Here is a 15,258-nt window from a genome sequence, read left to right as displayed (position 1 = left end):
TTGCCAGCAATAATAATGGATGAATCTGTCTGTTCTAACCAATTTTAAAGCGGTCATTTGTTCTGCCCTATTTCCATATCAGTTTTCTATGATGATGATGTCCACATGGAATTTCATGCATTCCTGTGTGCATTTTCATAGGTATGAAAATTCTTGTGCATTTTTGTACACAATTGCTCGTAATGTATACACATTTATTGTTTGTTTGGATGTTCCCATAATATATGTCTTTTTAATGGACTTTTCCCTACATCGTGCATTGTTGCATGGAATTTCCCCAAATATATACATGTATATACATATGCATGTATGTGTGGGTGGGTGTGTTTCAGAGAAGTGCATCGCAAAAACCGGAGAACTGCATAAAGGAAAAAAAAAACCAAACCATTGCATTCCGTTACCACCAGGAGCAGTTTGAGCAGGATGTATTGAGAGAGATGAGAGGGGGAAATAGGGCCATTCCATAGCCCAGCTGACAGAATTACTATTTCCCCCTCTTCCCTCCCTATTTCTTTTCTCTTGAGTATCACGTCTTTTCAGACTGTAAACCTGAGGGCAGGGAATGTCTCCTTCTTGGCTGACGTATGGTATACAACTTCTTCAAGAAATAGTAAGAAGCAAATCATGTCTGAGGTGGATTCGCCGTGCATGAATAAGTTCCCAGGTTCAACCTCACACATCTCCGAAGGCCTGAGGGAGCCACTCCCAATTTGAGCAGGCAATTCTAAACAAGATGGACAGCCTGCCTGAGCTGGTACAAGGCAGGTTCCCATGCACCTATCTGATCTGTCTCCAGTAGACAGAGCTACAACTGCAAATAGAAGCACTGTCCAGGAGAAATGTCACAATTTTCTGGTCCCCATTTCTCTCCCTAGTTTGTCCTTTCTTTTTTGCCACTTGCAGAGCTGTGGTGTTAAATGTTCTCAGCGGGAGATCTAAGTGGGATTTACTGGACTTCTCCTTCATCACTCAGCTCCCTACCACAGTCCCTAGAATGTACATTTCTGACTGGGTGAGGGACACATTTCGCCTTGAGCACACATCCATGCAAATCCACATTCCTGACATCGTGAAACATCACACACCTGGCAGCTGTGGAGATCACTTTCAAAACTCCTTATTAAAAACCTGCAGGATAATTGGGCTTTTGCTAGTATATCTTGAACCAAAGGAAAACACACAATCTGGGCCCCTGGTATGAACTATCAAGACACGCCCGACCAGCCTTTCTCGACCTTGGACCTCCAGAAGCTGTTGCAGTATCTCAGCCCCCAACCAGCATGACTCCTCTCCCCCAGCAAACTCCATCCCTTAATCTCCAGGAGTCCCAAGGCCAGGTGGAAACAGGATGAAGGATGATAAACACTTCTGGAAATCCACCACAGTGATCCCTCCATGCTTCAGGTAAAAAGAAAACCAGAAAGCAAGTGTTATAATGCAAGGCCAGTTTTATTAGGGATGTGGGGGTGGGAGGGAGGTATTTGACTGAACCATACACAGTTCTGAACCAGGGAAAGTACAACGAACCCATGCCAATGAAGAGCTTCCCTGCTGAGATTGTTTCTGAAGAAAGAAAGGGGGGCTAAACACATAGAACAATCTTCCCTCTCTCATTAAGATGAATCCCCTGTGACCCTGATTTATCACACTGCAGCTGTGGAGACCTATTCGGAACTCTGTAAGAAACTCCACAGGACGCTTGGGTGTATCTCGAGCATATCTTTAACCCCAGGAATAGCACACCATCTGGGCCCCTGGCGTGATCACACAAGACGCACCCGACCAGCCTTTCTCGACCTTGGTCCCCTGACGTTGTTGGACGACCTCAGCCCCCGATCACCATGCCTCCCCCCCCTTTATCTCTGGGAGTCCCAAGGTCAGGTGAAAACAAGAGGAAGGACGATAAACCCTTCTGGAAATCCACAGAGTGACCCCTCTGTGCTTCAGGTGAAAAGACCACCAGAAAACCAGTGCTATAATGCAAAGGCAGTTTTATTAGGGAGGTGGGGGTGGGAGGTATTCGACTGAATGATAAGCAGGCCAATGAACAAAGAACGCACGCCAGTGAACAGCTTCCCTGCTGAGGTTGTTTCTGGAGAAAGAAAGGGGGGCTAAACGCATAGAACGGTCTCCCCTCTCTCATTGAGATGAATCCCCTGTGACCCTGATATACCTATTCGGCTAGGTGATCTCTCTTTCGTGGCAAGGCTTAGTGGTCCCTATCCTCTTTACAGTCCTCAGGGGGAGCGTGCTGGAAGAGCCTTCGGCAAACAAGGGAAATCGGCGAAGCGCATAAACAGTGGGGAAGAGCGGGTTGAAATGAGAGCGAAACGGGTGCATGAGAGTTATGCATAGGCCTGAGTTCCAAATCCCAGCACATCTTCTTGTCATTCCTTTTGGTCGTGGACAGTCCATGCGCGCTCAGTAGGGGTAGTAGCAGATGCTGCCTCTGCGCCCAACCAAGCTGCCTTTGCCTCCAAGGTAACCGAAGCGGCTCCTACCACCAAAAGAGCCCAGAAGGCCAGGGCCAGCTCCACCATAGAACCCTCTGCCAAATCCTCCTCCAAAGCCCCCGATGGCACACGGGGTGTTGCCTCCGACGGCGACAGGGTCACAGCTGGCTGAGAGGATGGGGCCGGGGATGGTCACGACGCAGGGAGCGGGCTGGATCGTGACCTCTGAGGGTGGGATCTGGTTGACGCAGGAAGGGTCGACTCCAGAAAGCACGCCCAGATCAGCTGAGGGCACGGCAGATCCGGAGCCATAGCCATAGCCAAGGACGGAGCCAAGGCCATAGCCATAGTTCCCCCAGCCACTACCCCCAGCTCCAAAACCAACAACGGGGCTGGAAACACAGGAGGGGACGGTGCAGACTGGTCCACAGTACTTCATGGCTGAGAGACGGAGGCGGGTCTGAAAGGAAACACAAGGGAGAGGTGCTAATGACCCACATGAGTTGATTTATTACCCCATCCATTTTTAGGATGTGAGTTTTATTCCTGGACACCACCTGGGGAGGGGTTCCTGCCCTGAAAGGCGGCCAAGACATATTGTAAATATTTCAAATGAACAAATAATCCATAAGAAGGTCTTGGAACAAAAGAAGCCATCAACTCCCCTAACAGTGTAAAGGGAAAGGAAATCTCTTCATGAAGACCAGCTTCGCAGGCCCAACTTTCAGTCCCCACCAAAACGTGTAAACCCGAAGGACCATACTGAAGTGGCAACAAACTCCAGGGAAACTGTTTCCCCTCTTTTCCTTTCCACCGGGATGAATGAATTCTGATGGACTCCAGCAAAGAGCATCGCAAACTGTTTTCCTACTGAATCAGCACATTGGCCCACCGAGACAATGCTCTGACTGCTAGAGGCTCTGCAGATTCGCAGACACAGATCTCCCTGGCAGAAGATGGCCTAGCATGGGCCAGGGCCAGGGGGCATGATGCTGATGGTGAGGGTGACATGATGCAGGAGGGAACAGGAACAGAAGAAACAGGTTCATGTATATTACTCAGGGAGATCTTAACAGTTCAGGAAGTGCTCCGATGTAAGATGCATGCCTCCATAACCCATGCTGTAAAGAGCATGAGATCCCTGGCCCATGGCTCAAAGGAAATACATTTGATTCAGGACTTGAAGGGCTCATTCGCTAAGCTCAGCTATTCCTCCGTGGCAGAGGATGTGTCTGTGCTGCAGAACATCTGGTTTTACACGGTGCTCGTCTGTCTCCTGTGTCTTCTCCTCACCCCACCCTCCTGCAATACTCTTGTAGTTCAGCGGCAGAGCACATATTTGGCACGCATATTTTGATTCAGTCTCTGGAAATTCCTTTTAGTGCTCGAAGAAATCCTGCCTGAGAGCCTGGAGAGCCACTGCCAGTCGATGTCAACAATACTGGGCCAGCTGGCCCAATGCTCTGACCCAGTAGGACCCTCCAGAAGGAGTCCAAACCATCAAAAGCCATCAGAAGGTTCAAGACGTTAATCCAAAAGGGGCCCCGCAGGGACTCTCCCTAAGAATCATGTAGCAAAAGTACACAAGAAAGGCTTAGTCTGTGTGTGTGTGTGTATATATATATATATACATACATATATATATATACATACATACATATACATACATACATACATACATATGCAATAGCATGTCCTAGAGCTCGCAGGGATATCCCATTGGAGTAGTTTTAACAAGGTAAAGGACTTGGACAAATCAAGCTCACCTGTTCCTCTGCGGTGCTGATGGGAGAATGGGATGAAGCTGTTGGAAAACCGTACAGGGACAAGTCCTTTTATACTGTGTCTGTGGCAGGCCTGATGGTTGAGAGATGCCCCTTTAAACTTAAGTGCTTTATTATCTGCCCTGGGAAATCTGTTGCTGCCATCAGATTCAAAATTACTTTAAGAACCCGAAGGCCAAGAACGATGCTGTCATCAGCTCATTATAGCTCATCAAAGGCGATGGAACCATGCCGAATGCTTTCCTTGTCCTTTTGCATCCCATTGGGAAGGTTTGCTTCTGCTTCTGGTCCCGTCTCCGTTGTCTTGGGAAGAAGTCTTTGGGGTCAACAGCACGCCTTGCTCAGGGCTCTTAATCTGGGGAGCTGGGTGGGGAATCGGGATGTATGAGAATGTCATTTGTGTGTGCAAAGCTGTCAAACAAGCCCCGTTCACAGCCATGAATGCTGACAACAGCAAGAGAATGTGTTCCCCAAGGAAGTTCTCAAATAGTCAACCATGCGGTCACATTCAAAAAATTCACATTTAGTTTTCAATCAAACAAGCAGTTTGCAATTGTGCAAATTTAAGATTGTGCCATTTCATGTTTTAGTCTATGCGGGAAAGTTGAACCATTTTGGAAAAATACACCCCATTTTGGCACACTCATTCCATTCCATCATGTTCAAATTGTGCAGTTTCCCCATTTGCAGAAACTGAACGGAGATCACAAACGACTGCAGTAAATGGGATGAGAAGAACAACATCAAACTGTTCAGAGAGTATGTGCAAATGCAAACAATGCTTGTTCAGCCATCTGTATTAGGGGAGAATTTCAAACTTGTGAATTCCTATCATACAGCTGTTTCCTTCACACCATAGATAAGGGCATAAGTGGGCTCCTGCTGGATCAGACCAAAGGCCATTGAGTCCACTATCCTACTTTCCGCAATGGGTTGGTGGAGAATTTCTCCCCGAATCTTCGGGAGGCCGAATGCTGATGCATTTGGCCCCCCAAAAGTGTTGGGGAAATTCTCCGCTGGCCCCACGCCCCCCACCCGGGATGGGACTTACCTTCGGAGAATGTCCCTTTCCGCGGCAGTTCCCGGCGGCGGTTCGGCGGCGGTTCGGCGGGGGGGGCGGCGGCCGGTCTCCCGACCAGCTGCCGCTGCCGCCATTGCAAAAAAAAAGTAAAACACACACACACACACACACACTGATAGGCTACGTAACGATCATGGCTAGATTTCCAAAGTCAGCCATGATAGGCTATGTAAATCGTCACGTAGTCTATCACGGGTGACTTTGAAAAAAGAAAAAAAAAAGCGCGCACGCAAATGGCGGCTCCCATGGGGCGCCGCCATTTGCGTTCCTTAATTTGGCACGTCTAGTCTACGTAAAGATTTATGTAGACTACGGCAAAAATAAGGGAACGCTATTTGCGTTGCCCTTATTTTCGCTGTAGTCTACGTCAATCTTTACGCAGACTAGACGTGCCAAAATAAGGAATGCAAATGGCGGTCCCCATGGGAGCCGCCATTTGCGTACGCGCTTTTTTTTCCCCTCCAAAGTCACCCGTGATAGGCTACGTGACGATTTACATAGCCTATCATGGCTGACTTTGGAAATCTAGCCGTGATAGGCTACGTAAATCGTTACGTAGCCTATCACGTGTGTGTGTGTTTACTTTTTTTTCATGGCCGGGTAGACGGGGCACTCCTACCTAGGGATGGCGGAGAATTTCTCCCTGAAACTTCGGGGGGCTGAGCGCCAACGTGTTCGGCCCCCCGAACAAGTTTCGGGGGAAAATCCTCCGCCCCCCCCGCCCCCCACCCCCCCCGGGACGGGACTTACCTTCCCTGAATGTCCCTCCCGGCGGCGGGTCCGGCTGGCGGTTCGTCCGGTGTTCGAGCGGCTTTTGACAGGCTGCCACCCCCGCCATTGCAATGAAAGAAAAAAAAAAAAAGTCCCCTGATAGGCTACGTGATGATTCACGTAGCCTATCACGGCAAGATTTGCAAAGTCAGCCGTGATAGGCTACGTGAATCGTCACGTAGCCTATCACGGGTGACTTTAAAAAAAAAAGCGCGTACGCGAATGGCGGCCCCCATAGGGAGCCGCCATTCGCGTTCCTTATTTAGTTGCTGTAGTCTACGTCAATGTTTACCTAGACTACGGCAAAAATAAGGGCAACGCTATTTGACTTCGATCTGACTTCGCAGATCTAGCCGTGATAGGCTACGTGAATCGTCACGTAGCCTATCAGGGGACGTTTTTTTTTTTTTTTTTTACTTTCGTGTTCGCGGCCGGGCGAGGCGGGAAGCCTCATCCCCGGCCTGAATTTCGGCCAGGCGAGGCGGGAAGCCTCCCCCCCCGGCCTGAATTTCGGCCGGGCGAGGCGGGAAGCCTCCCCCCCGGCCTGAACTTCGCTTCGCTGCTCCCCCCCACCGCGAAAAAGCTGCGAGAAAAGGTAAGCGACTTTCGTTCACCCCTACTCCTACCCGGCCTGAATTTTGTCCGGGTGAGGTGGGGCACCTCCCCCCCTCACCTGAACCTCGGGGGGAGGGACGGGGCTCCTCCCCCCCACCACGAAGCAAGCTGCCGGATGAGGTAAGTCCCTTTCGTCCATCCCTGAATGGTCAGAAGGGGAAATGAAAGACATGGGGAAGATGGAGTGTCCAAGGGGACACAACTGGCGATTTAATGGCTTAATATGTCTGAGTGATATTCAGGGCCAGCCGAAGCCACAATGCTGCCTGGGGCCATTAACAAGATGTTGCCACCACCACCACCACCACATTTCTTCCACACAGAAGCCAGCAGGACTTGCAGTGGAATCTTACTTCTGTGCTGGGAATAGGAAAGCATCCCCCACCAGCGCAGCCAAGTGGCTCCAATTTCAGGATCCAAGGTGCTGAATCCATTTTGGGTATGGGGTTCGGCACTTCGGATACCTGCTTTAGAGTTCTGGCTGGTTCTGACAGAAACCCAGAAGGGGTTCACAGCCCACCAAAATCAGAGATGCCAGCTTCTACTGTCCCCCACCATAAAGGAATGCAGCAGCCGGTCTTAGTAGGTCCTAAGGCAGCTTGATAGAAATTGCAGAAGAGGGTATTTCCCTCAGAGTCCTGTAAAATATATTGGAAAGTGCCCTCACCCCGCGCTCGGCTTGCCTGGCCGCGGGGCGGGGCTGTTGCGGGTGGTGGGGGGAGGACGGGGCAAGGGCGAAGGACATTGGCCTTCGCCCCTGGGGTCTCCAAGAGGCGGGTCTAGCCGGCCACTATTTAGGCCGCGCTGCCCCGCAGCCTCCTCATTCTGGCTATTCCAGCTCCCTCCCTCCCGCCCTTTCTGCAGTGTGGGTTGTTTACTGGTCATCCTATTTTGGGGGCCGAGTAGGAACTTTGGCTCCTAGCCGCATTGGTTAGGCTTTGGTTTTTTTTTGCCTACTTCACACTGCAGTTCCCACATCGAGCTGCATACGTTAAGCTAGCACTCAACAATATGAACTTCCAGTCACAAAGCTGCACCGGCGGCTCCGGGTGGGCTCTCCACTGGGGGAGTGGCCAGGTGAGCATTCGCAGGCACTGTTTCAGGTGACTGGTAAGGCCCGAGGCTTCCGGCTCAGGGTTTTTTGGCCCCAGTTGGGAGATACAGCTTACCTTTGAGGCCAACCCTCCTCACCCACTCAGGTTCTGTGGCTCGAGGAGGGGTGACAGGGGAAGGTCTCCCAGCCCACAACTGGGTATGTCCGATTGGTTGGCGAGGGCGGACGCCTCGCCACAGACAACGAATGCCTCACTCCACACCTGTCATGTTGGTCTTGTTGTGGTGTGCCCATCGGTGCTTTCTTTGCAGATTGTAATCTATCAATAAATGTGGCCCTTTTTATCCCAAATTGATTGGTGTCGTCTCGTCATTTCTCCCCTGTCCACTCGCAATATGTCTGTCATGTACTAAAAGAGAGTTACATCCTGGGCGGTGTCCCATCCTCCATATATTACTTGGGAGTTGGGACTCCTCCTGAGTAATATATCACGAACTCCTCCAAGCAATATATCCAAATGAGCTTTCCAAACCACAACATAGTTACTCTAATGGAGACTTAGAAATAATTAGCTGAAGTGTACGATAATCCACAGTGAGATGACATAGTCAGCAACACCTATAAAGGGAGAAGTCACAAGCCATTTGTGTTGGGCATCATTCTATGTGCTTTGATGTCTTCCCCTGCCATGCATTGGGGATCGTTTCCTGGTAGAGAAGGCGTCATCACTTTCCAGAATTGTTGCCGAGACCACAACTCATGAACAAACAAGAAAACAAGGAAGCCTACAGTGCTTTGACCCCACAGGAGAGATGCTGAAATCAAATTCTCAACTCTGTTTAAGATAGCATCCTAGATTACATTTAATATGCACTGCCTTATGTATAATGATATACCCATAACATCATGAGAAATGCTGGATGAATCAGAGGTCGGAATTAAGATTGCTGGGAGAATTATCAACAACCTCCGATATGCAGACGATACCACCCTAATGGCAGAAAGCGAAGAGGATCTCAAGAGCCTCTTGTTGAGGGTGAAAGAGGAGAGTGCAAAAGCTGGTTTGAAACTCAACATTAAAAAAACTAAGATCATGTCATCTGGCCCCATCACTTCCTGGCATATAGAAGGGGAAGAAATGGAAGCAGTGACAGATTTTACTTTCTTGGGCTCCAAGATCACCGCAGATGGTGACTGTAGCCATGAAATTAAAAGACGATTGCTCCTTGGGAGGAAAGCTATGGCCAACCTAGACAGCATAGTAAGAAGCAGAGACATCACCTTGCCGACAAAGGTCCGTCTAATCAAAGCTATGGTTTTCCCAATAGTAATGTATGGCTGTGAGAGCTGGACTATAAAGAAGGCTGAGCGCCGAAGAATTGATGCCTTCGAACTGTGGTGCTGGAGAAGACTCTTACGAGTGCCCTGGACTGCAAGGAGGTCAAATCAGTCAATCCTAAAGGAAATCAACCCTGAGTGCTCATTGGAAGGACAGATAATGAAGCTGAAGCTCCAATATTTTGGCCACCTAACGCGAAGAGAAAACTCCCTGGAAAAGACCCTGATGCTGGGAAAGACTGAAGGCAAAAGGAGAAGGGGACGGCAGAGGATGAGATGGCTAGATAGCATCACAGATGCAATGAATATGAACTTGAGCACACTGCGGGAGAGAGCGGAGGACAGGAAGGCCTGGCGTGCTATGGTCCATGGGATCACGAAGAGTCGGACACGACTGAACGACTGAACAACAACAACATACCCATAACATGGGGCATGAATGTAAATTTACACTCTCAGCAATATCCCTTTACTCAAATAGCTTGAATATTTCCCCCTGGTCTAGTACAAGACACATTTTATGTCTGCAGAGGTCTTGCTTAGCAATTCTTCCCCCTCTTTTTCTTTGTCTTATCTTTTTAAAATGAATTTAATTCGAATATAACAGTGATAAAAACGTAATATTGGTTACTGTGATGAAGGGCGACATGCTCCTACCTTCCTTGCAAGATAGGAGAGCCTGTTGCTTTGTTGCTTTCTAAGAATTTCAGGCATAGTTAAACTATGGAATTCACTTCCACAAGGTGATGGCCACCAATTTGGTTGGTTTTAAAAAGGGATTAGACTAATTCCTGGAGGAGAAGCCTATCAATTGCTAGAAGTCCTTATGGCTCTATGCTACCTCCAGTATCAAAGGCAGTATGCCGATGTACACCAGTTGCTTGCTGGGGGACATGGCTGGGAGGGGGTTGTTACACTCAAGTCCTGCTTGTGGGTTTCCCGTGGGCATCCGGTTGGCCACTGTGCAAACAGAAGGCTTGACTACAGGAACCCTTGGCCTGATCCAGCAGGGCTCTTCTTATGTGCTTAAATAAAAGGAAGGAGCCTCAGTCTGCCTGTTTTCCATCAACCAGTCTGAATTCTCATGTGCAGACTAACGGAAAAATGCATGGATGTTGACAGGTCTACTCATGGGTAAATCACCGGATGGGCATCTCCCAGGCTCTCCTATCTTGCAAGGAAGGTAGGAGCATGTCGCCCTTCATCACAGTAACCAATATTACGTTTTTATCACTGTTATATTCGATTAAATTCATTTTAAAAAGATAAGAAAAGAAAAAGAGGGGGAAGAATTGCTAAGCAAGACCTCTGCAGACATAAAATGTGTCTTGTATTAGACCAGGGGGAAATATTCAAGCTATTTGAGTAAAGGGATATTGCTGAGAGTGTAAAGTTACATTTATGCCCAATGTTATGGGTATATCATTATACATAAGGCAGCGCATAGTAAATGTAATCTAGGATGCTATCTTAAACAGAGTTGAGAATTTGATGTCAGCATCTCTCCTGTGGGGTCAAAGCACTGTAGGCTTCCTGGTTTTCTTGTTTGTTCATGAGTTGTGGTCTCGGCAACAATTTTGGAAAGTGATGACGCCTTCTCTACCAGGAAACGATCCCCAACCCACGGCAGGGGAAGACATCAAAGCACATAGAATGATGCCCAACACAAATTGCTTGTGATTTCTCCCTTTATAGGTCTTGCTGACTATGTCATCTCACTGTGGATTATCGTACTCTTCAGCTAATTATTTCTAAGTCTCCATTAGAGTAACTATGTTGTGGTTTGAAAAGCTCATTTGGAAATCTTGCTTGAGGAGTTTGTGATATATTACTCGGGGTCGGGAGGAGTCCCAACTCCCAAGTAATATATGGAGGATGGGACACCGCCCAGGATGTAACTCTCTTTTAGTCCATGACAGACGTATTTCCCATATATTTTACAGGACTCTGAGGGAAATACCCTCTCCTGCCATTTCTACCAAGCTGCCTTAGGACCTACTAAGATCGGGTGCTGCTTTCCTTTACAGTGGGGGACAGTAGAAGCTGGCATCTCTGATTTTGGAGGGCTGTGAATCCCTTCTGGGTTTCTGTCAGAACCAGCCAGAACTCTAAAGCAGGTATCCAAAGTGCCGAACCCCATACCCCAAATGGATTCAGCACCTTGGATCCTGAAATTGGAGTCACTTGGCTGCGCTGCTGGGGGATGCTTTCCTGTTCCCAGCGCAGAAGTAAGATTCCACTGCAAGTCCTGTTGGCTTCTGTGTGGAAGAAATGTGGTGGTGGTGGTCGTGGTGGCAGCAACATCTTGTTAATGGCCCCAGGCAGCAATGTGGCTTCGGCTGGCCCTGAATATCACTCAGACATGTTAGGCCATTCAATCGCCAGTTGTGTCCCCTTGGAGACTCCATCTTCCTCATGTCTTTCATTTCCTTTCCCCTTCTGACCATTGTGGAAAGTAGGATAGTGGACTCAATGGCCTTTGGTCTGATCCAGCAGGAGCCCACTTATGCCCTTATCTATGGTGTGGTGGAAACAGCTGTATGATAGGAACTCACAAGTTTGAAATTCTCCCCTAATACAGATGGATGAACAAGCATTGTTTGCATTTGCACATATTCTCTGAACAGTTTGATGTTGTTCTTCTCATCCCATTTACTGCAGTCGTTTGTGATCTCCGTTCAGTTTCTGCAAATGGGGAAACTGCACAATTTGAACACGATGGAACGGAATGAGTGTCCCAAAATGGGGTGTATTTTTCCAATATGGTTTAACTTTAAATATGGACTAAAACATGAAATGGCACAATCTTAAATTTGCACAATTGCAAACTGCTTGTTTGATTGAAAACTAAATGTGAATTGTTTGAATGTGACCGCGTGGTTGACTATTTGGGAACTTCCTTGTGGAACACATTCTCTTGCTGTTGTCAGCATTCCGCGCTGTGAACGGGGCTTGTTCGACAGCTTTGCACACACAAATGACATTCTCATACATCCCGATTCCCCACCCAGCTCCCCAGATTAAGAGCCCTGAGCAAAGGCGTGCTGTTGACCCCGAAGTCTTCTTCCCAAGACAACGGAGACGGGACCAGAAGCAGAAGCAAACCTTCCCAGTGGGATGCAAAAGGACAAGGAAAGCATTCGGCATGGTTCCATCGCCTTTGATGAGCTATAATGAGCTGATGACAGCATCGTTCTTGGCCTTCGGGTTCTTAAAGTAATTTTGACTCTATTGGCAGCCACAGATTTCCCAGGGCAGATAATAAAGCACTTAAGTTTAAAGAGGCGTCTCTCAGCCACCAGGCCTGCCACGGACACAGTATAAAAGGACTTGTCCCTGTACAGTTTTCCAACAGCTTCATCCCATTCTCCCATCAGCACCGCAGAAGAACAGGTGTGCTTGATTTGTCCAAGTCCTTTACCTTGTTAAAACTACTCCAATGGGATATCCCTGCGAGCTCTAGGACATGCTATTGCATATGTATGTATGTATGTATGTATGTATATGTATGTATGTATATATATACACACACACACACACACACACACACACACACACACACTAAGCCTTTCTTGTGTACTTTTGCTACATGATTCTTAGGGAGAGTCCCTGCGGGGCCCCTTTTGGATTAACGTCTTGAACCTTCTGATGGCTTTTGATCGTTTGGACTCCTTCTGGAGGGTCCTACTGAGCCAGACCATTGTGCCAGCTGGCCCAGTATTGTTGACATCGACTGGCAGTGGCTCTCCAGGGTCTCAGGCAGGATTTCTTCGAGCACTAAAAGGAATTTCCAGAGATAGAATCAAAATATGCGTGCCAAATATGTGCTCTGCCGCTGAACTACAAGAGTATTGCAGGAGGGTGGGGTGAGGAGAAGACACAGGAGACAGACGAGCACCGTGTAAAACCAGATGTTCTGCAGCACAGACACATCCTCTGCCACGGAGGAATAGCTGAGCTTAGCGAATGAGCCCTTCAAGTCCTGAATCAAATGTATTTCCTTTGAGCCATGGGCCAGGGATCTCATGCTCTTTACAGCATGGGTTATGGAGGCATGCATCTTACATCGGAGCACTTCCTGAACTGTTAAGATCTCCCCGAGTAATATGCATCAACCTGTTTCTTCTGTTCCTGTTCCCTCCTGCATCATGTCACCCTCACCATGGGCCAGGGATCTCATGCTCTTTACAGCATGGGTTATGGAGGCATGCATCTTACATCGGAGCACTTCCTGAACTGTTAAGATCTCCTCGAGTAATATGCATCAACCTGTTTCTTCTGTTCCTGTTCCCTCCTGCATCATGTCACCCTCACCATCCGTATCATTTCCCCTGGCCCTGGCCCACGCTAGGCCATCTTCTGCCAGGGAGATCTGTGTCTGCGAACCTGCAGAGCCTCTAGCAGTCAGAGCATTGTCTCGGTGGGCCAATGCGCTGATTCAGTAGGAAAACAGCTTGCGATGCTCTTCGCTGGAGTCCATCTGAATTCATTCATCCCGGTGGAAAGGAAAAGAGGGGAAACAGTTTCCCTGGAGTTTGTTTCCACTTCAATATGGTCCTTCGGGGGTACATGTGTTGGGGAGGGGACTGAAAGTTGGGCCTGCGAAGCTGGTCTCCATGAAGGGATTTCTTTTCCCTTTACACTATTACGGGAGTTGATGGCTTCTTTTGTTCCTGTGCATCCAAGATCTTCTTATGCATTATTTGTTCATTTGAAATATTTACAATATGTCTTGGCCGCCTTTCAGGGCAGGAACCCCTCCCCAGGTGGTGTCCAGCAATAAAACTCACACATCCTAAAAACGGATGGGGTAATAAATCAACCCATGTGGGTCATTAGCACCTCTCCCTTGTGTTTCCTTTCAGACCCGCCTCCGTCTCTCAGCCATGAAGTACTGTGGACCAGTCTGCGCCGTCCCCTCCTGTGTTTCCAGCCCCGTTGTTGGTTTTGGAGCTGGGGGTAGTGGCTGGGGGAACTATGGCTATGGCCTTGGCTCCATCCTTGGCTATGGCTATGGCTCCGGATCTGCCGTGCCCTCAGCTGATCTGGGCGTGCTTTCTGGAGTCAACCCTTCCTGCGTCAACCAGATTCCACCCTCAGAGGTCACGATCCAGCCCGCTCCCTGCGTCGTGACCATCCCCGGCCCCATCCTCTCAGCCAGCTGTGACCCTGTCGCCGTCGGAGGCAACACCCCGTGTGCCGTCGGGGGCTTTGGAGGAGGACTTGGCACAGGGTTCTATGGTGGAGCTGGCCCTGGCCTTCTGGGCTCTTTTGGTGGTAGGAGCCGCTTCGGTTACCTTGGAGGCAAAGGCAGCTTGGCTGGGCGCAGAGGCAGCATCTGCTACTCCCCCTGCTGAGCGCGCACGGACAATCCACGACCAAAAGGAATGACCAGAAGATGTGCTGGGATTTGGAACTCAGGCATATGCATACCTCCCCTGCACCCGTTTCGCTCTCATTTCAACCCGCTCTTCCCCACTGTCTGTGCTCTTCTCCGATTTCCCTTGTTTGCCGAAGGCTCTTCCAGCACGCTCCCCTTGAGGACTGTAAAGAGGATAGGGACCACTAAGCCTTGCCACGAAAGAGAGATCACCTAGCTGAATAGGTAAATCAGGGTCACAGGGGATTCATCTCCATGAAAGAGGGGAGACCGTTCTATGCGTTTAGCCCCCCTTTCTTTCTCCAGAAACAATCTCAGCAGGGAAGCTGTTCACTGGCGTGCGTTCTTTGTTCATTGGCCTGCTTATCATTCAGTCGAATACCTCCCACCCCCACCTCCCTAATAAAACTGCCTTTGCATTATAGCACTGGTTTTCTGGTGGTCTTTTCACCTGAAGCACAGAGGGGTCACTCTGTGGATTTCCAGAAGGGTTTATCGTCCTTCCTCTTGTTTTCACCTGGCCTTGGGACTCCCAGAGATAAAGGAGGGGGGGGAGGCATGGTGATCGGGGGCTGAGGTCGTCCAACAACGTCAGGGGACCAAGGTCGAGAAAGGCTGGTCGGGTGCGTCTTGTGTGTTCGCGCCAGGGGCCCAGATGGTGTGCTATTCCTGGGGCTAAAGATATGCTCGAGATACACCCAAGCGTCCTGTGGAGTTTCTTACAGAGTTCCAAATAGGTCTGCACAGCTGCAGTGTGTGTGACATGCCATGATGTGCGATGC

At 49.1% G+C, this 15,258-nt stretch overlaps 2 protein-coding genes across 2 annotated transcripts; one reads left to right on the top strand and one right to left on the bottom strand.

Annotated features, from left to right (window-relative positions):
• Window positions 1–1,437: 1,437 nt before the first annotated feature.
• LOC146334599 (uncharacterized) lies at window positions 1,438–4,306 on the bottom strand. Its single transcript, XM_084824745.1, has 2 exons — window positions 4,220–4,306; window positions 1,438–2,913 (listed from the first exon to the last, which is right to left on the bottom strand). Exon 2 carries the CDS (start codon window positions 2,890–2,892, stop codon window positions 2,422–2,424), a length of 471 nt encoding a protein of 156 aa, XP_084680871.1. The 5' UTR covers window positions 2,893–2,913; window positions 4,220–4,306; the 3' UTR covers window positions 1,438–2,421.
• A 9,676-nt stretch (window positions 4,307–13,982) lies between these two features.
• LOC146334598 (uncharacterized) lies at window positions 13,983–14,893 on the top strand. Its single transcript, XM_084824746.1, has one exon. It carries the CDS (start codon window positions 13,983–13,985, stop codon window positions 14,451–14,453), a length of 471 nt encoding a protein of 156 aa, XP_084680872.1. The 3' UTR covers window positions 14,454–14,893.
• Window positions 14,894–15,258: the final 365 nt, after the last annotated feature.

The sequence above is a fragment of the Heloderma suspectum genome, chromosome 17 (genome assembly GCF_057233095.1).
Source record: "Heloderma suspectum isolate Gila_16-S chromosome 17, 16-S_ref, whole genome shotgun sequence".
Taxonomy (NCBI): domain Eukaryota; kingdom Metazoa; phylum Chordata; class Lepidosauria; order Squamata; family Helodermatidae; genus Heloderma; species Heloderma suspectum.
This window is presented reverse-complemented; position numbering and strand designations above follow the sequence as displayed.

Coding starts and splice junctions, on each gene's coding strand:
- LOC146334598 (XM_084824746.1), top strand. CDS start 13,983: ATGAAGTACTGTGGACCAGTCTGCGCCGTCCCCTCCTGTGTTTCCAGC.
- LOC146334599 (XM_084824745.1), bottom strand. CDS start 2,892: ATGAAGTACTGTGGACCAGTCTGCACCGTCCCCTCCTGTGTTTCCAGC.